We start from the raw sequence: 23,255 nt of genomic DNA on the forward strand, positions 1-23,255 counted from the left end.
CCTATACAGGTATAACAAATTTTACATTTTATACAATATTTTTACTGTACCTTTCCTTTTCTAAGATGTCTAGATATGTTTAGATACGCAAATATTTACCATGTGTTACAACTGCCTACAGTATTCAGTACACTAACATGCTGTACAGGTTTGTAGCCTAGGAGCAATAGGTTATACCATATAGCCTAGGTGCGCAGTAGGCTATACTATCTAGGTTTGTGTAAGTACACTCTATGATGTTTGCACAAAGAGGAAATCACCTAACGACACGTTTCTCAGAACATATCCCCATTGTTAAGTGGTGCATGACTATAGTAAAAAATGTGATGAGGGCTACCTTCAATTCACTGAAAAATCTGCTATGAACAAATGTACTTAAATTCAACTTTTATAGAAAATAACAGATCCAAGCACTATTTTTGTGGTTGGAGTGGAGAGGAGGGGGAAGAGAGACAGGCTACAAATATATTAATGTCTAAATTATTTCCTGAATATGAATTTATTTCACAGACTAGTGATTTTTTTTTAACATTAGGTTTCATATACATTTTTAAAGAGTTACGGAATAAGTACAAAAATTTAGGGTAGTATAACTTTACTTAAAATTGCCTTTTAATTAAGTTGAATAGAAACTATTCAATGATGTAGTCTTATGAAATAAACTATGAAAATGCTTCATTGTACAGTTCTGTACTTATCAATACAAAAATTATGGGTTTAAAAGTATATAAATATATTGTAGAAATAATATATTATGAATTTCTTAAAACTATTACTTTGTAAAGCAGGTACAAAATTAAAGTAATTGGCTTGAAAGAAATATATTGCTATGTATACATAAGTTATAATCATCACCCCATGTATTAAAATTAAGCCTTTTGTATCTTTTCTTGATGACAATTGGCAAAAACAAACAAAAACAAATTCAATGAGATCATAAATGCAAAACTGATTTTTGGCAATTCCATGTATTAGATACTAAATGCCTTAAACTGCCTCTGTCCAAAACCAGGTACCTAATGCTATGATAACAATAACAGCTATCTTGAGAGCTACTGTGTAGGAAATGCTATGTGCTTTATGTATAATACATTCTCATTTGATGAGCACATGGCCTAAGAATTAGGAACAACTATAAGGCTCGTTCACATGAGAAAAGTGAGCCACAGAGAAGTTAAGTAGTTTATCAAAGGTTACACAGCTAGTAAATGGAAGAACTGAGAATGATTTCAACTTTCCAATATCCTTAAACAAAAGTTTTCTAAAATAATAACTGAAAATTTTAATAATTGAGGTACTGAAATTTTGGTAATTTGATTTTTATCTACTCTTGATATGATCTTTCTTAACAATGGTACTAATAAATAGATTAAGTTATAAGATACTTTCCAAAGATAATTTCCAGATCTCATTCACAAACTGCTAAATTCAAAGACTACTATATTGGTGTTGTGTGTTGTGGCAGAGACTGCTGGTTGTCTGCCAAATTACGACCTCCTTTCAACCACAGTAACTACATACCACTGCCCAACTACACTGTATTCCCAGCTTCTCTTGCAATGCATTATAGTCATCTAAATTATCATCGGTTAAATATAAATGAAATGATATATATTACTTCCACCTCTATAACTTACACTATTGATCATGCCTTGTCTAAGATCTCTTTCCCCTTTTCATCCAGCTGAAACCAGGATATGTCAGTGACCAAGTTTCTATCACGAAGACATAAATTCTCTAGGAATCTAAGGGTGGGCAGTGGAATGATATAAAAGGTAACAAGGCCCCTGAATAATCATGCAAAGCAAATCTGCGATCCCCTCCCCAGACTTCAATGACTTATGACATAGACTGTTACATTAAGAACAACAAAAACTGGCTGGGCGCGGTGGCTCACGCTTGTAATCCCAGCACTTTGGGAGGCCGAGGTGGGCGGATCACGAGGTCAGGAGATCGAGACCACGGTGAAACCCTATCTCTACTAAAAATATAAAAAATTAGCCAGGCATGGTGGCGGGCGCCTGTAATCCCAGCTACTCGGAGAGCCGAGATCGCGCCACTGCACTTCCAGCACTCCAGCCTGTGACAGAGCGAGACTCCGTCTCAAAAAAAAAAAAAAAAAGGAACAACAAAAACTTTACTCTGTTGGGTTTCTTTGTCTTCACTCTAATTCATTATTTATCCCTGACTAGTATTTAAATCAAGTAATTCATCTGATACACTGCCATTAAGACAAAAAATTAAATTGGCTATGTAATAAAGTATAAGATATGCATCACTGATCATACCCAAATTCAACTATTGTAAATTACTTTAAATATCTGAATCTTGAAGAGAAAATGTAGCAACTAAAAGCCAAAAATAAGGAAATTACAAAGCTAGTTCAAACACTGCTATGATACTGAGTATACTTAATCCAAAAACAGCCAATTTGAAGGGCAACAAATATATATGGTAGAGGATCTCAAAACAGTAAAGCACTTGTCAGAAAGTGCCTCAAGATATTTGCCTCAAAAATCAAAAATCTAGATATGAGCCAAGCACAGTGGTGCACACCTGTAGTCCCAGCTACTTGAGAGGCTGGGGTGAGAGGATGGCTGGAATCCAGGAGTCTGAGGCCAGCTGGGAAACATAGTGAGGCCTCGTCTCTATATTTTAAAAAAAAATTTTACATCAAGATATAGAATATTATTAAGCAATAAAAAGAAACAAAGTACTGATCTATGGATGAACCTCAAAATCATTATGGAAATATAAAAAAAAAAGGCAAATATAGAGACATAGAAAGTAGACTCATGGTTACCTAGGGCTGCAGACAGGGGTATGTAAGGAGTGACTGTTAATGGACTCAAGATTTCTTTGCGGGATAATAAAAAAATCCTAAAATTAAATTGTGGTGATGGTGGCATGACTCTGTAAATATACAAAAAAAATCCAAATTGTATACTTTTTTTTTTTTTTTAAACGGAGTCTCACTCTGTCGCCAGGCTGACATGCAGTGGCGCGATCTTGGCTCACTGCAACCTCCACCTCCCAGGTTCAAGCAATTCTCCTGCCTCAGCCTCCCGAGTAGCAGGACTACAGGTGTGTGCCACCACACCCAGCTAATTTTTGTATTTTTAGTAGACACGGGGTTTCACCATGTTGGCCAGGATGGTCTCGATCTCTTGACCTCGTGATCCGCCCGCCTCAGCCTCCCAAAGTGCTGGGATTACAGGCGTGAGCCACCGCACCTGGCCAATTGTATACGTTTTTTAAAAATCAAGGTAACTGAAGTTAATATAGGTTGGCTTTTGGATGCTTGCTTTCTTTTATATCTGCAACTGAATAATCCTGGATACAATCTTACAGAACCTATCTATATTCTTGAGTACAATAAAAAGCATATTAAATAAAAGTCCACGTTTGTTAAACTACGCAATATAAAGTACAAGCAGCTACTCAAGAGTGTGACTAGGCGAACAGTACTAGACCACCGACAGTCACCAGGCTATATCAAGACAAGACACTTGTACAAAATATAAATCAACTACATCACTAACCACACTGTTGGGTTCACCTAACAGCTTTTCATAGCAATACTTTCTCAATGAAGAAAGTAATGCATTTACATACATTGCAGTGTACATTTTTCATTCCAACACAGACCAGTAACAAAGTTTCTGAACCAGCTACTTTGAGTACCATGGAATAGAAAACTAAGAAGAGAATGCCAAATACGTGCAGAAAAACCATACAGGCTTTTAAACCTGGGTACCTAGAATACCAGATAATTCAAATCACTTGAGAAAGAATATCTTGGCTCCTCTAAATAAACATTTCTCCTGATAGCGGCTCTAAAACACACAATTAGATGCAACTAAAATAGTGCCAAGATAGAGTAACAAGAACCAAATGAACTCTACCACCTGAAAACTAAAAAACTGAATGAAGAACAGCTCTCAAGCCACTGGACATCAGGATAAAAGGTCAGTGATCCCTGAAAGAAAGGAAACAACAGAGGTCACCTCTATATTTGCTCCAGCTTATTACTGTCTAAAGAGACTTTTAAGGCCACAGGGCAAAGAGGCAAACTCAGGCAGAATCCAGTGGTCTCCCTGAGTTATGGAGAGAAACTGAGAGTCTAGGAAAGCTAAGAAGAATAGAGGTTTCAGGACAGAGTACCAGAGAAGAATCATGTAGAAAAAGAACTCGAGAGATCTGCAATGAGTCCCCCTCAAGTCTTGAGCTGATTACTGATCAGCGTATGCATGTGAGGAAATTAACCTAGGCTGGAGAAAGAATCACCCAAAAAGGACTACAGGGAACAGTGCCTGGAACTCAAAAAGAGCCAGGAGTAGTGGTTATTCCTACCAGTCAGAGTGGAAAAACTCATAATTCATGGGAGAACAATTACAGTATTCTCTAACTGAAAGAAGGGTCTTTCCTCAGTAGTGGGGAGAGAGTAACCCCAGTCTAAATGCTGCTCTGGTACCACCAAACAAAGCTTGAAAACAAGGCTCAAAAAGATCAAACTGTTGCCAAGTAATTAAACCACATCCCAGAACAAAGCTCAAGAATATTTTTAGGAATATAAAAAAATCCCAACACCCAGCAAGGTATAATTCACAATATATGACATCCAATCAAAAATTACTAGGCATGCAGAGAGGCAGAAAAATATAACCCATAATGAGTAGAAAAGCCAATCAATCAAAACTGATACAGAAATGAGCCAGATGATCAAGTTAATGAACAGACATTTAAACATGTGTATTCCATATGTTCAAGAAGCTAGAAGAAAATTCAACACAGTAAACACATAGAAACATGAAAGACATGAAAAAGACTCAAATCAAACTTCTAGGAATGAAAACAACAATGTCTGAGATAAAAAATATATATACTGGATGGGACTAATGGCAGATTAAATATTGCAAACAAAAGATTAGTGAACTTGGAGACAAACAAAATTTAACTATTTAAAATGAAACAGAGAGAAAAGGGACTGAAAAAAAAAGCACAAGTGAAAAAAAAAAGCAAAAGTGAGCTCTGAAACAACTTTAAGCAACAAAACATATGTGTACTCGAGTCCCTGAAGAAGAGGAAAGACAGAAAAAACAGCTGAAGAAATAATGGCCTAAAATTTTCAAAATTTAATGAAAACCGTAAGTATACAGACACAAAAAGGTCACTGAACCCCAAGCATAAAAAATAAAGAAAATAAAGAGGACACAACATAATCAACTGCTTAAATTCAATGATAAAGAGTAAATCTTAAAAATAGTAAGAGAAAAAAACACATTAAATACAGAGGAAGAAAAATACCAATGACACAATTTCTCATCAAAAACAATAAACGTGAGAAGAATCACATTTTTAAAATACTCAAATACAAAAACTATCTATCTAGAATTCTATACACAACAAAAATCTCTTTTAAAACTAAAGATAAAATAAGACTTTTCCTAACATACAAAAGTTGAACAAATTCATCAATAGAAGACCTGCACTACAAAAATGTTAAAGAAAGTCCCTTCAGGCAGAAGGAAAATCATACCAGACAGAAACCTTTATCTATGCATTTTACCAGGTTGGTTCTTTATAAGAATCCTTAAAATTACTTAGAATACACTGAAGAATACTTAAGTACTCCAAAAGGTACCACTACCATTTTGAAGGGAAAATGGTTAATTCAATTTCCTAAATGTTAATTTACATTACCAGAATTTCAAATTTGAAATTGCATAAAATCTCCCTAAGAATTATGTACCATGGTAAATTTATCAGTTAGTGCTTGACCAGATAAGCAAACAGCTGGGGAGAGAGAGAAAGACAGACAGATGAACAGACAGACTGAGAGAGACACTAAGAGATTTGATCTTGTGTAACTGTAGAAGCTGGAACTAGTTTGTGTAAGGCAGGCAATCAAGAAAGACATTATAAAGTGGGAAGAGCAAGAACAAAATAGGATCCACAATCACCAGCTGAAGCTCACCAGAACGGACTGAAAACTGAAGTCCATGTTGGTTTTTATTCTGACCCTGATAGTCTCAAGATGTCTTGAGCATGCTGGGGTCCTTCCTGACAGACCTAACCCAAGAGATGGAGAAATTGAAAGAGGATTCCACAGAAGGTAGGGCAATTGCAGCCTGGCTACTACTACCTCATACCAAAAAGGTGAGCCAGGAGAGAAGCCACAACTTGTATAAGCTACAAAAATGGCTGCTGCTTCACTTCTGCCTTCAAATCTCATGCAAGAATCTCTCTTGTGTCTCATCCTAAACAAATTATAGAGAAGGGAACTCTGGAAAATAAGTTCAGCCTAGCAAAGCTGACATATTACAAAGCTACCACCACAAAATTCCGTTTATCAGAAAGAACTCCGTTTGACTTAAGTTCCCGCAACTCAAAATTCTAAACTTTAAACTTTTAATACATATGATCCTTCAATTGTATTATCAATGAGTTTCATCTAACCATACCATTATTGTGTCCTAGTATATTCTGATAAGAAAAATTTCTTCTATAAATGAGAAAACCATTTCAATGACTAATATCCACAAAGACATTACATTACTGTACTAAAACTATATGCTGATTTTTTCCCACAATTTATCCTTTCTGAAATGGAGATGCATCTTACAATCAACAGTATGTCTTAATTTACTTGGATTATTTTTTTCCTGGCAGTAATGATGTATCACCATGGCTTCTCAGGTTCAATGAAGCAAGATATTAAAGGCTTCCCAAAATCTTCGCAGGAACTACTGATTTTCTATTAAAATTATAATCAGGACAATCTTAAATAAATGTAAACCAAATTCCATAAAATGTGAAACATAATTTAAAAGGTATTAAACTTCTTTTTTCTGGTTTCAATCAAAACATGATAAGTAAATGGGCAATGTGGCACAGTTATGTGATCACTAGAGGGAGACAAATGACTGCTGAGTTTTAGTAATACAAAATCTTTCAATTCATTTGTTAGCTGTTACAAACTGGTATTTTCATCCCTTTAAATACCAGAATACGCACAATATTTATAAAATGATAAAGTACAAAATAGTGCTTTTTTAAAACTTCTTAAAAGAACTGGAAGGCCACAGAAAAACACTAAAGATGCATAAAAAGAAAACATTGTAAATAGCTCACATATAGTAAACCAGGACCTGTCCAAGAATGATAGTTTTTAAATATATGTTTTTTTAAATCCTTTTCAAGACCATAAAATCCCATATCGAAAATAAAATGTCACCTTCAGACCCTTCTTTTGACTACAATTAAAGCTGGTCAGAATGCCACAAGCCCCAAAACTCATTGTTATCTATTTATTCCACAAATACTTGATGAATAAAGAGACATACTATACTTGTATCTGTTATTATAAGCCATTGTAATATAGTAATGAAAACACCTAGCTTGGGTTTTCAGGTTCTCAACTTTGCCACTTGTTAACTAGACGACTTATCCATGAGGAAGCCTGAACTCAGAAAAACTAAGTGACCACCTTATTTCAATGAGAATAAAAAGGAAAACTCTATCTGATGACAAGTTATTCTTTGCAGTATATGCTGTCACTCTACAACAACACAAAATATCTTTACGTTTTAGAGAAGAAACAGCCAAAAAGATAAAGATAGCTTAAGAGGTCCACACTAGCCAGAGAAGAGATCTTGCACATTCTCTCACTCCCATACCTATGATACTTCCCAAATACCTGGTGATGTTTCCTACCCAGTTTGTGAAACTTAAGAATCAAAACAGTATGAATACATTTAACAGTTTGTAACATCCTCCATTACATTGTTTTGGCAATATTACTTTAATATTCTCAAATATAATATAGTTCAAAAATGCCTTGAAGTACATCATATCCGTCTTATTATTCAAGTTGAAAATACAATTATATGAAAAAACTCAATTCACAGTTTAGGCTCCAAAAAAATTATAAACTAAATTAACTGAAAAACTTAACAGAGGCACAGCTCTTTTTAGTCCTATTTGAAAAACAAGATTCAAAATCATTGGTTCTCTGAGCCTCAGTTTTAACTCTTTCAATTTCCAGTATGTATCTAGCACTCCAAAATACAAACAAGAACACAATGAAATATACAAACTGCTAATTTTCACAGAAGTCTTTGATAAATGTAAAGATGGGGTTTTTAAAAAATACTCATCAGTACAATAGATTATTTGGCAATAAAAGGAATGAATTAATAATATATATTACAACATGGATGAACCTTGAAAACATTATGCTAAGTGAAATAAGCCAGTCACAAAGGCCACATATTATATAATTCCATTCATGTGAAATGTCCAAAATACACAAATCCATAGACACAGAAATTTCAATTAGTGGGTGTCTGGGACTGGGGGAAGCAATCAGAAGGTAAATGGTAGAGTAACCACAAGTAAAAGCTTTCTTTTGGGGATGAATTTGTTCTAAAATTAGACTATGGTAATGGTTGCATGATTTTGTACATACATTAAAATCCATTGAATTGTATAAACTGGTGAACTTTATGACATACAAATGACATCTCAATAAAGCTGTTTTGAAAAATAATCAATTAGATCAGCTCACATCTTTGGCCCTCAGAAGTATAGAGCAGTGGTTAAAAGCACTGACTGGAGCCATACTGCTAGCCTCTATCACTTACTAACTGTGCAATCACGGACAAGTAAGTAGCCTCTCTGCACTACCTCTGAAAAATGCAGACGATACTGCTTACTTCACAGGACGAAGTTAACTAACATATGTAAAGCACTCAAATTACCATCTGGCTTTTATTAAGTGTTATATGAGTTATTTTTATTAATGAGCCTTTTTCAAGAGAGGAGGGGAGAAATCTTCCCTTACAGTTGAACCAGAAATGAATCGAAAATTATCCTTAATAATAGAGTTACTTTTTAAATCTAGGATGTACATAAACAATGAAGTAGATACTACAAAAATCTAGGGGAAATACAATATGTAATTTATTGTTTCTCAATTTATAAATATTATCTTGTTTTAGTTTTAATCTACTTTGTAATCCTAGTTTATTCCTTCAAGCAGCCAATTTCATAAAATAACATTAAAAACAAACATATAATTTAAACCAATCTGTTGTAATAATCCCAACATATCCAATTCTTTTAATTTACCAAGTTAAAGAATTGTAATTATCAGAATTTCATTTAGTTTTAATTATTAGAGCACTTTAGAGTGATAAAGGTCAATGTGATAAAAGATGAAAAATTTTATTAATAAACAATTACAGATATTTAATTCACTTATTTTTTGTCAAGTATGGAATGGGTAATAAGCTAGTCATATTATTTTATAAAAGAATGGAAATGCAATAAATTTCTCCTATTATGAAGAAAATGAAGGTCTCTGCTTATTACATGGAGAATCCATTATAAAACTTTAAATGAAATTATAGATGATACATCAGAACAATCTTTCAGATATTCAACAGTTTATATACTCAGTTCCTCAAATAGAAGACCTCTAGAACTACTATAGGATTCACACCATGGAACAGATTTAAAACAAATGCCAAGAAATGTCACAGATTTTATAAGCCATCCAACCAGACCAGTTTGAAAGTCTGGAGTTGTAGCTGCCCAGCAGGCATGCTTGATTAAAATGGAGACTAATTTTGGAATACGAAGCAAATTCATTAAAAAAAAAAAAAAAAAAAAAAACTAAAAATCCATTGACTTGTAACAAAGAGGAAGTATCTCTCCTGGCAAACACGTTTTATCCCCAGAAACAAACAATTGTCACCACATAGTTTTATAACTTAGAGGGTTTTATTGGTTACATTATGTATGCATTACACTTTTAGAATCCGAGGGAAATGCTACGAATTTCCAGTCCTGTTGGATGACACTTTATATTGTAGTCCTTCCTTGATGATTCTCTGGTTCATATTATGAAAAACAGTAAAATAATAATAGCTACTTACATTTAGAGAGAACCTCCCATGCATCAAGTACCATTCCAGGTCCTTTGTCAATTTTTTTCTATAATACGGAGTATCATTTAAAAAATCACTTTCAAGTGCTTCCCAGAGAATATGCCCCAATGTAAGAATGGCAGCAAAGAAGTAGTCTCCTCCAAGATTAGTGACTGTCGTCAAGATTTAAGAGTTGGCATAAAAACTTCTGCTGAAGATCTCTTCTGAGCACCAAGGCCACAATGTCCTACAAGTTTTGCTTCATTAATCCCCTGACCTCAGTCTAGCACTTTAGTCTTGTCTGTAGTCCTTAACCCCTTTATCACCTGGAGAGCACAAAGAATCTGAGACTGTCTAAATCTCAGCTACTACTCAAATGGACCAGAGAAATGGCCTGATGTGTGTGTGTGTGTGTGTGTGTATATATATATATATATATGTAATTTCACACAAATGAAGACCTATCATTCTGCCATTCCTGTTCTCACAATCATCCATTCCTTTCTTGGATTTCAAAGTAATCAGAGTCAAAACCTCAAAGGCCACATTTCAGGATATTCTTGATCTCATGGGCTGAGGACATGGTGAAATGGGCCTTTTTCATGAGTCATCTATCTCACCTTGATCCCTCTGGCTTGTAATACAGTGAAAAAAAAAAAAAAAAGATTGACATTAAACTTTGGAAAACTGCCAGATCCAGGTATAAATCATGAGAAAAATATGTAAAGAATGGAGAAAAAGAGAGTCATAACTACACAAAGCAGCAAGAGAATTACAACAAATGAGTAAAAAAAAAAAAAAAAAAATTAGCTGAGTGTCCTAACAGTCATGGAGGGCACATATTATGAGATTTTACTATATTTTAATACTTGGTATACCTGCTTCAAAGGTTCAAATGAAAAAAGTAGTTCCTTAACCAAATGGAAAATCCTACTCCTATAGTCTGCTGCAGGACACTAAGTGTTCCCCAAGAGTAAAACTGGGAAATACTTGCATATTTTTAACTAAAAAGGCTAACGATAGAAAAGACAGAATTGAAGACTTCACATTTATAAGGAGATTTGTAAATGTACATAGTACTTGACATTATGTTTACCCTCTAACTCAAAAGAGCAATCCTCAAACAAATAGAACAAAGCAAGGAAAATCTTTTCAGAATTTAAGACTTATTTGTATAACATCTCTGACCAGGTGTGCAATATATAACCACTCCACTGGAGTATACAGATGTTTGAGAATCACTGCACTAGCGGTTCATTTAGCAATTATTAAGCAATTGCTGGAGGCCTTGTTAGACAAAAGGATAACAGAACAGACCCCACCCTCAGGAAACAATAGCTCAATACTGTAAATGGGCATAAATATGCCCAACCAGCTCTACTGTATGTGAGACTGTAATATATATGATCACAGTCTGTGTAAGTTTCATCAGAACAAACTGCTTTTCTTGTGAAAATATTAAATAAACAAGTCAATGACTAGATAACTGTTTTTTCACTGTTTTTGGCTTCTTACAAGTCTATTTCTATCACTAATGAAGCCACAATGTTTTCTGCTTGCATTGTACCTGTCTCTCTTTTTCTTAGCTCAAGAAATTCTGCCAATTTTAACTAGTTTGTTTCTTAGGATAACATAGCATTTCACCCATTAAAAATTTCAAAATTTTGTCTAGTACTACATCTTATTTCACCAAATTATGCTTTTTTGAAAAGTAATTTTAATTTATGTATCCCATTTTTCCTTTATTCAGCATTTATCATTTCTAATTGTATTTCTAAACAACAAAAAAAATCAAGTATTCTACAGTTAGATGTAAAACATCTGGAAATAGTTGTCAGGGACTACCTCAACAAGCCTGGTACCAAAAGTCTAAAAGTATTTTAACCATCTTACAAACATAAAAGCAGCTGTGGCAGAAGGTTAATAGGAACTGACCTGTTCTTGTATAAATGTCTATCTAAAAGGCTACTTTTCTCAGTACCTGGTTTTCACTTATTTAATTGGTTCAGCTCTTTAAAAAGGTGGGTTTCAGGCAATATACTATCAACTTCAATCAGTTACATAAGACACAACTAACCTTTTGTTCTGCTTGCAATTGGTCACATCTTTCTTTCTCATGGTTAAGTTCTCTTTCCATTCTCCCAACTTGTTCTCGAAGTTGTGCTGTTTCTTTTTCCAGAACGGCAATTAACTTTAACAGTTCTTCTTTTTCTTTCATGGTTTTCTCAATTTTCAACTATAAAGCAAAAAAACTCAAATTAATTAGTTTTTTGCTTAATCCTAAAATATGTTATTACAAATTTAGTTTTCCATTTCCAAAAAAAATAGTGAAGACATTCACAGAAAGAACTCTTACATTCTACCTACTTTATATCAATCAGCCTTTTTTAGCCCTCAGTTAGAAAAATTCATCAATCATAAACTTAAACCTTCTTTTGGTTGAGCAAAGAAGAAAATATTACAAAATGAGAGAACTGTACTATGAAGTTGGCTGCTAATCATTTTTGAGATCAGAACTAAAAATAAGGCATATTAATTTTCCCGTTAATTACGGGGCTTTCTTATCCACAGTAATAATCAGATACTCCAAGAGGAAAAGTTGTACCTCTTCTTGAATACAAACCTATAGGAAATCTTTGAAACTATCACAAACTTACTATATGGTATATAAGGCCTTCATCTGTGGAATTACTATTAAAAGTGCTGATTCCTTAAGACACCAAGAAATTTATAGTTTCTATATATAAAATGGCCTCTACTTGGCTAAATTAAAACACTCTTCATAAGTAAAAATACAAATTTTAGGACAAACATGCAGACTGTAACAATATATTAACAATATACCTGATTCTTACGGGAACAGCTAATAGTTCAGAAAAATATAAACTTCAATATGCTAAAAGATTACTAAATTAATGGTCATAAGATAGTAAAACAAAGTTAATATTTCTCTTACAGGAAGAATGAAGACTCAGAGGGAAGACTTAACAAAGGTGGTATTATACATTTAACTGGTAAAATGTTTTTCCTCCATACACCCCAAATTGGTTTTCCAGGGTCATGGGATTATGAAATCAAACTGATTAAATTCTAAAATGGCTCTTATCAAAGTTGAATAGCTGCAAACTTTCTGAATGACTCTTCTACCTGTTCCAACAAATCAAATCAAAATGCCAGGAAAAGTTTATTTATTCAATCATTGAATTTTTTTATATCTTATCTATTTTTAAAAAATGATTTGAAGTAGATTGCAATAAATGGCATTCAATAGAGTCAACAGAAAATTAGAACCAGGCAAGTATATCACCCATAAAGGTTAATGTCATTATTAATTTGGCATTATATCTGGCTCAAAACTCTGGCAACTTAAAAATAAAGATATATCTTGACATAGCACAACACAGACTTTATAAAAGAATCGCCTTTTCCAGTGATTTATTTAATTCACATATACTTTCTCAAGAGTTCACTGAAGCTTAAGTAGACATTTTTAGAAGAATTCAAATTAGATAAGAATGTATATGTCTCATTTCTTGCCTCAATTTTGTATTCTGAAATATGTTAAGCATACAACATAGTTAAAATTTTACAATGATCATCCAAACATCCATCACCTAAATTCACTGATTATTAATATCTTGCCATGTTTATCTCTCTTTATATACTTAAGTTTATGTATCCTTTTTTCTTCTAAGCCATTTAATGTGAAATTGCAGACACTTCACTCCTAAATACTTCAGAGCAAGCATCACCTAATAAGGACAGTTGGCTTTAAACCACCACTATTATTATAGCTAAGAATATTAAGAATAATTTTATATCCTCCAATAGGCCATAGCCAAATATCCCTCACTATCCCCCCAATTTTTTTTTAAACCTAGGATACAATCAAGGTCCACAGATTGCAAAATTATGTCACTAATCACTTTTAATGTCAACAGGGCCCCAGATAATGTCTCACATTTGTACTAATTTTGTGCAGTTTTAGATAAAATAAAGATTTTAATGAATGTGAGAATTTTAAAGACTCACCAAAATATTTTTTAAAAAAACATTTAATCTCAGAAATATTTACTTAAGAAACAGAAATTTTCATTTTCTTTATAACCCTTTGTGGAGTAGGAAGGAGTGAAACAGAATGAGATATGTCTCAATCTTTGAAGAAAAAGTGCAAGATAGATGTGAATGCCAAAATGCCATCACTTTTCTGTTGGAGGCCCTGAAATGAGGGTGGTCTAATAAGTATTCAAAAAGCTACAATATAAATACTGACTGCACTCTTAAGATCTGGGTTTGTTTCAGCATCTTTGACTGGCATTCAAATACAAAGCTAAAAACCTTGATCATCAGGCAGTTGCACCACAAAATGTTTTAGTCACCCAATAAAAGTTACATTTCTTTAAGATAAGAGAGGCATTTCTGTAAAGGGGAAGGAAAGATATGAAAGAATTCACAATAAAAAATCATTAGTTCCTCCTAACCTAGTTTGACTGTCTAATAAAAGTATTATATCTGTAACCTCTTGTCTTTTTACTCCAGTCTCAGTTCTTTGAGGTAAATAAAAGTAAAATCAAAGGCATTAAATATTTACATGTTAAAAAAATCTATCCAACTATAAAGAAAAAGCAATAGCTGCAATAGAAGAAATATGAATATAAATTAGCCAAAAATGTATAGTGAACCAATTTGAGAAGCTATTTTTCTTATTATTATAATAGAGGGCACTATATACAATTAATCACAATAACTCAAATATAACACTGTAGTTTTTTAGGTATAGGATAAAGATATTGAAAAATGTGATCTTAAAATGAGAAAAGAATGTCACTATTTTCTCTGTCAATGACTACTAAAAATTAATACACTAGGCATTATTAGACCATCTACATAGTAAATTTATATTAAAGCCATGATCATGACTCCACAATATTCTATTTACAAAAACAGTAAAGAGTAAATAGCTTTTTAAATTTTCTTTTTAAATTAGGGTTAATCTAGGCTTATTCATTTCATCAGAAGTACAACAGGAATCATTCTAAAAATGTCCAATCTAAATTAAGAGACTGGGAAGCTCCCCTGACTCACTGCCACACTTTAGAAAGAGAATGTTCATGGTAATGAAACAAAGTTCACATCCAATTACAGTTAGATTTATTGATTTACACCATTATCCCAAGCAGCTTCATCCCCAAATCGGTAACATTCTACAATGAACTGACTACGTACGCCACCACAAAAAGTTAGGCAAAGGAACGTAAGGAAAGCTTTAGACCTAAACTCTCCCAATTGGTACTTACTGTACTATCCACTATGCGCAAAATAAGGATAGGCCCTAGGGAAAGTACCTGCCACAGTGGAACCAACAGCATAATTGTGGCCAAAAGATTTTTTAAGCATTTCAAAACAGACACTCTAAATTTATTATTTCAGTTAAAAAGCATTCTATTTTTTTTTTTTTTTTTTTTTAATATGGAATCTCACTCTGTCGTCCAGGCTGGAGTGCCATGGCGCGATCTCGGCTCACGGCAAGCTCTGCCTCCCGAGTTCACACCATTCTCCTGCTTCAGCCTCCCAAGTAGCTGGGACTACAGGTGCCCGCCACCACGCCCGTCTAATTTTTTGTATTCTTAGTAGAGACAGAGTTACACCGTGTTAGCCAGGATGGTCTCGATCTCCTGACATCGTGATCTGCCCGCCTCGGCCTCCCAGAGTGCTGGGATTACAGGCGTGAGCCACCGCGCCCAGCCAAAAGCATTCGATTTTTGTGGCAACTCTCACATAACCTTAAAATTCTTAAAATGCCAACCAACATGAGCTCTGTTCTTAAAATTATCAGTGAATCACTATCTCACTGTGAACACCAACCTCAAGAAGGCCTGCTTTTGTGGTCACCACTAACATGTCAGAATTTCCTTCATCTTCCATAGTAAGCAGCTCTTCAACCGGAGAAGAAGCTCGAAACTGGAAAGGTGTACTTGCTCCACGAATTTCACCCTTATGGGTAACGTAACAGAACTGATAAAATTCTCCATCATCATTTGGAAGGTAATATCCTAAGAGGAAGTTAACAAACAAAATTATTAAACTTCCTATTATAAAATTCATGTTATTTCAATTTAACAATACTTGCCATGTCTCATTCCGCACACTGTTCTCGAGAAGAATCTGGGATATGTCCTTCCTCCTTTCGCAAATTATCAAAACTAGATTCTTCCTTCCTCCTCAAAGTTAAAATTTTTCTTCTCTTAGGTTTAAGCTTATATTCCCAGAATATCCTTTCCCCTTGTATCTTCACTAGGGCAAAACCCACTCATCCAGGAGAGGCAAGTACATACTTTACAATGGGAAAGAGGCTTGAGGAGGAGCAAGGGAAGAACCAATATAAAAGTCTACTGAAGACTGGGAGTGGGGGTGGGAATATGTCATTTAGAGAAATCTTCCCTCCAATTTGACATTCATTACATGTAAATAAGAAATATTAACTAAAGGAATATGCTGCACATGTGAACTATATGAAGGCAGAAAAGATGAGGTCTGCTAGTGCAGTATGGTAAAAATAAGCTTTAGGACCCAGTGCGGTGGCTCATGCCTGTAATCTCAGCACTTTGGGAGGCCAAGGTGGGCAGATTCACTTGAGCCTGGAGTTAGAGACCAGCCTGGCCAACATGGTGAAACCCTGTCACTACAAAAAATACAAAAATTTGCCAGGTGTGGTGGCATGTACCTGCAGTCCCAGCTACTAGGGAGGCTGAAGCGGGAGGATCGCTTGAGCCCAGGAGGTCAAGACTGCAATGACCCATGATGGTGCCACTGAACTCAAGCCTGGGCGACAAAGTGAGACCCTGTCTCCAAAAAAAAAAAAAAAAAAAGCTTTCAAACCACACAGATCTATTCAGAAATCCAGCTCTACCACTATTATTTACTTAACCTCCCTGAGCCGCAGGCTCTTTTTTTTTTTTTTTTTGAGACGGAGTCTCGCTCTGTCACCCAGGCTGGAGTGCAGTGGCGCAGTCTCGGCTCACTGCAACCTCCACCTCCCGGGTTCACGCCATTCTCCTGCCTCAGCCGCCTGAGTAGCTGGGACTACAGGCGCCTGCCACCACGCCTGGCTAATTTTTTGTATTTTTAGTAGAGACAGGGTTTTACCGTGTTAGCCAGGATGGTATCGATCTCCTGACCTCGTGATCTGCCCGCCTCGGCCTCCCAAAGTTCTGGGATTACAGGCATGAGCCACTGCGCCCGGCCGCCACAGGCTCTTAATCTGTTTAAAAAAAAAAAAAAAAAAAGGCCAGGGGCGGTGGCTCACACCTGTAATCCCAGCACTTTGTGAGGCTGAGGCAGGTGGATCGCCTGAGGTTGGGAGTTTGAGACTAGCCTGATCAACATTGTCGTGGCGCATGCCTGTAATTTCAGCTATTCGGGAGACTGAGGCAGGAGAATCACTTGAACCTGGGAGGTGGAGGTTGCAATGAGCCGAGATTGTGCCACTGCACTCTAACCTGGGCAAGAAGAGCAAAACTACATCCCAAAAAAAAATTTTTTAGAAAGAAAAAAGGGGCCATCTGTCTCAGAGATCCAAAATATTAACAAATAGATAATATATTTATAGTATCTAGAATAATGTGTTCAATATTTGCCCCCTTCTTTCTTCAATTTGTTATCCCATTTTAAATTCTGCTGGATTATTATAACTTAAAATTAATCTTTGCCTCCCCATCAAAGCTCACATAGTACTTTTTACATTAAAAAATAAATATCTCCTTTCACTTCTCAGCCTTTTTGGCTAAGATCAAATGTAAAAACTACATACCTCCACAGTCAACCTAACGTTACTACATTACTAGTTACTATGTACATGCCTTACAACTACATCAGACCTCAAAAACACCATAGATACCACACACACACACACACACACACACACACACACATTGAGGGCACATATATATGTACATATTTGTGCGCATACATATTAAAAAATTCAGAATTCCCCACAATGACTTGTAAAAAGGAAACATTCAATAATTGTGAAATGAATAAACAAAGATGAATATATTTACCTTATTAATATCTACCCCAAAAGCTATAACCACTACACCTGCTGTTCTTTCATGTCTTGAAATTTTCAGCCTCAGTTATTATACCTACTTCACCTGATTTCACTCTTTAAAAAACAGCTGGCTTTTCTCCTTAGAAACAGAGAGGAGAGGCTGGGCACAGTGGCTCACGCCTGTAATCCCAGCACTTTGGGAGGCCGACGCAGGCAGATCACGAGGTCAGGAGATGGAGACCATCCTGGCTAACAAGGTGAAACCCTGTCTCTACTAAAAATACAAAAAATTAGCTGGGCGTGGTGGTGGGCGCCTGTAGTCCCAGCTGGTCGGGAGGCTAAGGCAGAAGAATGGCGTGAACCCGGGAGGCGGAGGTTGCAGTCAGCCGAGATTGCACCACTGCACTCCAGCCTAAGCAACAGAGCGAGACTCCATCTCAAAAAAAAAAAAAAAGAAACAGAGAGGAGAGGCAGACAATCTATAAGATAAGAGAAATTCTTGTGGCGTTTTAAAGCAAAGTAGCAGTCCACAAAAAGGAATTAAGAGAGGGGTGGAGCATGTCAAAAAAAATACAAGAGCCCACTTGAAAAGCTCCAACGGCTAAAGCTGAAACAATTTAAGTAACAAAAAAAATATGGTATTAGACTTTATTTCACAGAAGAAATTAATGATTCCATGGAGAAGAAAAAAATTCTTTCTAACGTAATGATCAACTAATAAATATACAAGTAATAAACTTCATTAGACAAACACCGCAATAATCGTAGGCAAGATGCACAGAGGGATACTAAAATTAGTGGCTGAAAATATGAGGAGAAACAAGATATTTCCAGTCTCAAAGTAGCTCCCTCATAATATTCGTTAATTACAAGGAAAAAAAAAATAACTTTATTTACAGTGGAGAAATCCAGAAGACACAATCTTAAACAAACGATCAAGATTATTATAACCAGTAATAAGATGTATGGACATCACATACTCCCTGATAAAATGTACTGAGAAAGGTACAGTACTGTTTCTATGGCATTCTTCCCAAAAACGCATAACTTCAATCTAATCGTGAGAAAACATCAAGCAAAACCAAGATGAGAGACAAGCTACCAAAACAAACACCACCACAAAATGCTAACAGTACTTTACAAGAAAGTAAAGGTTATGAAAGATGAGGCAGAAACCAAGGAGACTAAGACAACATGACAAATACAAAGAGGGATTAGAGACTGGATCTAAGAACAGAAAAAGAACAGTAATGGAAACACTGGTGAAATCTGAGTAAGGTTTGTACTTTAGTCAATAGTACTGTACCACTGTTAAACTATTGTTTTCTTAAATAAATGTACCATGGTCATGTAAGATGCTCACATGACAGGAAGCTGGGCAAAGGGCATACAGAAATTCTGCGTACTACTTTTGCAAGTTTTCTTTACATCTAAAATTACTTCAAAATACAAAGTTTAAACATGTGCTGTGTCAACTCAGGGTTAAATGGATTAAGGGCGGCGCAAGATGTTCTTTGTTAAACAGATGCTTGAAGGCAGCATGCTCCTTAAGAGTCATCACCACTCCCTAATCTCAAGTACCCAGGGACACAAACACTGCGGAAGCCCGCAGGGACCTCTGCCTAGGAAAACCAGAGACCTTTGTTCCTGTGTTTATCTGCTGACCTTCTCTCCACTACTATCCTATGACCCTGCCACATCCCCCTCTCCGAGAAACACCCAAGAATGATCAATAAATACTAAAAAAAAAAAAAAACAAAGTTTAAATAAATATCATAGACATGTATCCGGCAACATACATTTTTAAAGTTTTTAAAAATCCACCCTCCTAATATCTACTAAAAACTTACTAATTCATACCAACTTCCAAATAGCCACTAGGCTTATTTAAAAGCTTAACTAGAAAACAAATATATAGCATAATTAATCAGCTCTGGCATCAAGACATTAGAAACTGTACAAACCAGGTATTCAATGTCTGATTCTTTTTTTTTTTTTTTTTTTTGAGACGGAGTCTCGCTCTGTCACCCAGGCTGGAGTGCAGTGGCCTGATCTCGGCTCACTGCAACCTCCACCTCCCTGCTTCAAGCAATTCCCCTGCCTCAGCCTCCCGAGTAGCTGGAATTACAGGCGCACACCACCACGCCCAGCTAATTCTTTTGTATTTTAGTGGAGATGGGGTTTCACCATGTTGGCAAGACCGGTCTTGAATTCCTGTCCTCAGGTAATCCACCCGCCCCGGCCTCCCAAAGTGCTGGGATTACAGGTGTGAGCCACCGTGCCCAGCCTCAAGGTCTGATTCTTTAAAAAACAAAAACTTCACTAAAATAAACTGCTAAAAAATATGGTTCAAAACTATTTGAGATAGACATAATTATTCAGAGCTGCAATTTAAAGCTGCCTGGAAAAACCTGTCAGATGGATACTGAAAATAAAATGGGAAAAAGTGAAAACTAAATTTTCGAGTCAAATTTTACAGACTGTGACTTTAGTATCCAACAAGATTATAATAAATAAATAAGGGTTCATTTAGGAAAACAATCACGCTTAGGTATTGTTAGATGTTTTGGGTTTTGCATTTCAGGATTCTCATGACTCATCCACAAAATGAGCAATGTGATTTGCATTATGCTTGAAAGCCCTTCTATAACTCTAATATTCAATGACTAAGCTTTCCCTGACTTCCTTATATAACAAAAAAGTTCTAGGCAGGGAGATGCTTTTATTTCTGAATTTCAAAATTCAAAATAAAAATGAACTGTTGAATTTTCAGAAACTTGTAAAACATATTGCATTTAGGCTTAGTGCCCACGAATTTTTGAGACAGGGTCTCGCTCTGTCACCCAGTCTGGAGTGAAGTGGTACAATCTCGGCTCACCGCAACCCCAGCCTCCTGGGCTTTAGTGATCCTCCCCACCTCAGTCTCTCAAGTAGCTGGGACTTTAGGTGTACACCACCATGCCTGACTAATTTTGGGGGTATTTTTTGTAAAGATGAAGTTTTGCCAAGTTGCCCAGGCTGGTCTCAAATTCCTGGGCTCATACAATCCATCCTCCTTGGCCTCACAAAATGCTAACATTACAAGCGTGAGCCACCACGTCTGGCCCAAAAATGTTTTTAAAGTATTAACAGAAATAAACTGGATGCTTTTCTCTCTATATGTTTTAACCACTTTTCAACTTACTCCTAAGTCCCTAATAAACAAATGCAATAGTCACTATAACAAATTGAGTAACTTTTTTTTCAACAGATGGAGTCTCACTATGTTGCCCACACTGGTGTCTAACTCCTGGTCACAAGCCATCCTCCTGCCTCAACCTCCCAAACAGCTGAGATTACAGGTGTGAGTCACCACTTAAAAAATAAGTTAACCTGGCAGTTAACTTATTTTTTAAGAGGAAACCAATCACAATAAAAATGATTAAAAATAAACCAACAGCTTTCAGGAAAGAAGTTTTAAATGTAACAAAACTGGTTCCAATACACACCTAAATTTTATTATCTAAAAAAGGCTACTAAAAGATAAACTACGTATATAACTTATAACGTTTCCTTATCCAAAAAACATCTATGAGGACCTAAATCAGTGCCCATATTACACTACAAGTTTTATCCTCTGCATACTGGTTTCCTGGCACAGAACATAAGGAAATTTCTTTATATATGCAAGTTCCATGAACTCACATTGCCAATTAATGTTTAGACCAAACATATGAAAAATTCAGAATAAAGTGAAAAAAAGTTTTTAAACAAACAGACCACCAAAATCCAAAACAATGACACCATCAAATGCTGCTGAAAATGTGGAGCAACAGGAACTCTCATCATTCATTGCAGGTAGGAATATAAAATGGTACAAGCCACTCTGGAAGACAGTTTCGCAGCTTCCTACAAAACTGAACATGCTCTTATACAATTAATTAATTACATTCCCTGGTATTTACTCAAATGAAATGAAAACTTACATCCACACAAAAACTTGCACAAGAGTGTTTATTGCAGCATTATTGGTAAGTGCCAAAACGTGGAAGCAACCAAGATCTCCTTCAACAGATTAATAAACTATGATACATCCATTCAATAGAATATTAATCAGTAATAAAAGAAATGAGCTATTCAAACCACTAAAAGACATGAGGGAATTTTAACCGCATGTTGCTAAGTAAAAGAAGCCAATCTGAAAAGACTACATATCATATGATTCCAACTCTATGACATTTTACGGCAAAACTGCGGGGACAGTAAAACATCACTGGTTGCCGGGTTTTACCAGGAGGGAAGGAGAGATGAGTTGGTGGGACACAGGAGAATTTTAGGGGAGTGAAGTTATTGTTCTTTATGATACTGCAACAATAGGTATATGTCTTCATACATTCATCAAAATCAACAGAATTTACATCACACAGTGAACCCTGATGTAAACTATGAACTCAGACAATAATAGTGTATTAATATTGGTCCATCAATCATAACAAATGGAGCACACAAGATGTTAAAATTAAGGAAAGCAGGGAAGGGTGGTGTAAGGGATTGCAAGAGAACTCTACTCTTCATTCAATTTTTTCTGTAAACCTAAAACTGCTCCAAAAAAGTATGTTAATTTTTTAAAATTAAACCATCTGAAGCTGATTAATCTGAGCCTAGTTATTTTAGAAGGCTGCTCTGCACATGTCACCAAAATCCAAGTCAGATATTGCCTGATAAAAAAACAGGACATTTTAACTTAGATAAGACCATATCAATCAGATAATGTTAACAATTATTTGCTGAAAACTGTCTGCCATGCCACTGGTTCCCAAACTTCTACGTAACAGAATCACCTGTTGATCTTTTCAAAATTCTAAAACCCAGGCCATACCACAGACCAATTAAATCACAACATCTGGAGGTGGGACATAAATTTCTGTGTGTCTTAAAGCACTCAGGTGATTCCAAATTACAGTTAAGTTTGGAAATCACTATACCAAAGCTATGTCCATAGGCTCCAAGTTATGCTGCCCTTAAAACAGGCTGATGCTCTCTCTTAGCGACTATAACGAAAACTGACTGAAACTCACGGGAGGGATCACTGTAAAAATTTTTCGGCCAGGTGCGGTGGCTCACGCCTGTAATCCCAACACTTTGGGAGGCTGAAGCAGGCAGATCACAAGGTCAGGAGATCAAGACCACCCTGGCTAACACGGTGAAACCCCATCTCTACTAAAAATACAAAAAAAATTAGCCAGGCATGGTGGCGGGCGCCTGTGGTCCCAGCTACTTGGGAGGCTGAGGCA

The 23,255-nt window shown here is 35.7% G+C and overlaps 1 protein-coding gene across 25 annotated transcripts in view; it reads right to left on the minus strand.

The window, feature by feature from the left end:
* TAX1BP1 (Tax1 binding protein 1) overlaps window positions 1–23,255 on the minus strand; it is a 91,625-nt gene that overhangs the window by 48,159 nt on the left and 20,211 nt on the right. For all 25 annotated transcript variants that reach the window (XM_054495740.2, XM_054495730.2, XM_054495718.2 and 22 more), the window contains exons 4-5: window positions 15,798–15,985; window positions 12,010–12,168 (exon numbers count right to left, since the gene is read on the minus strand). In XM_054495740.2, the coding sequence (XP_054351715.1) occupies window positions 12,010–12,168; window positions 15,798–15,985 (347 nt within the window). The remainder of the gene's footprint in view (window positions 1–12,009; window positions 12,169–15,797; window positions 15,986–23,255) is intronic.

Source organism: Pongo pygmaeus, chromosome 6 (assembly GCF_028885625.2).
Source record: "Pongo pygmaeus isolate AG05252 chromosome 6, NHGRI_mPonPyg2-v2.0_pri, whole genome shotgun sequence".
In the NCBI taxonomy this organism is placed as follows: Eukaryota; Metazoa; Chordata; class Mammalia; order Primates; family Hominidae; genus Pongo; species Pongo pygmaeus.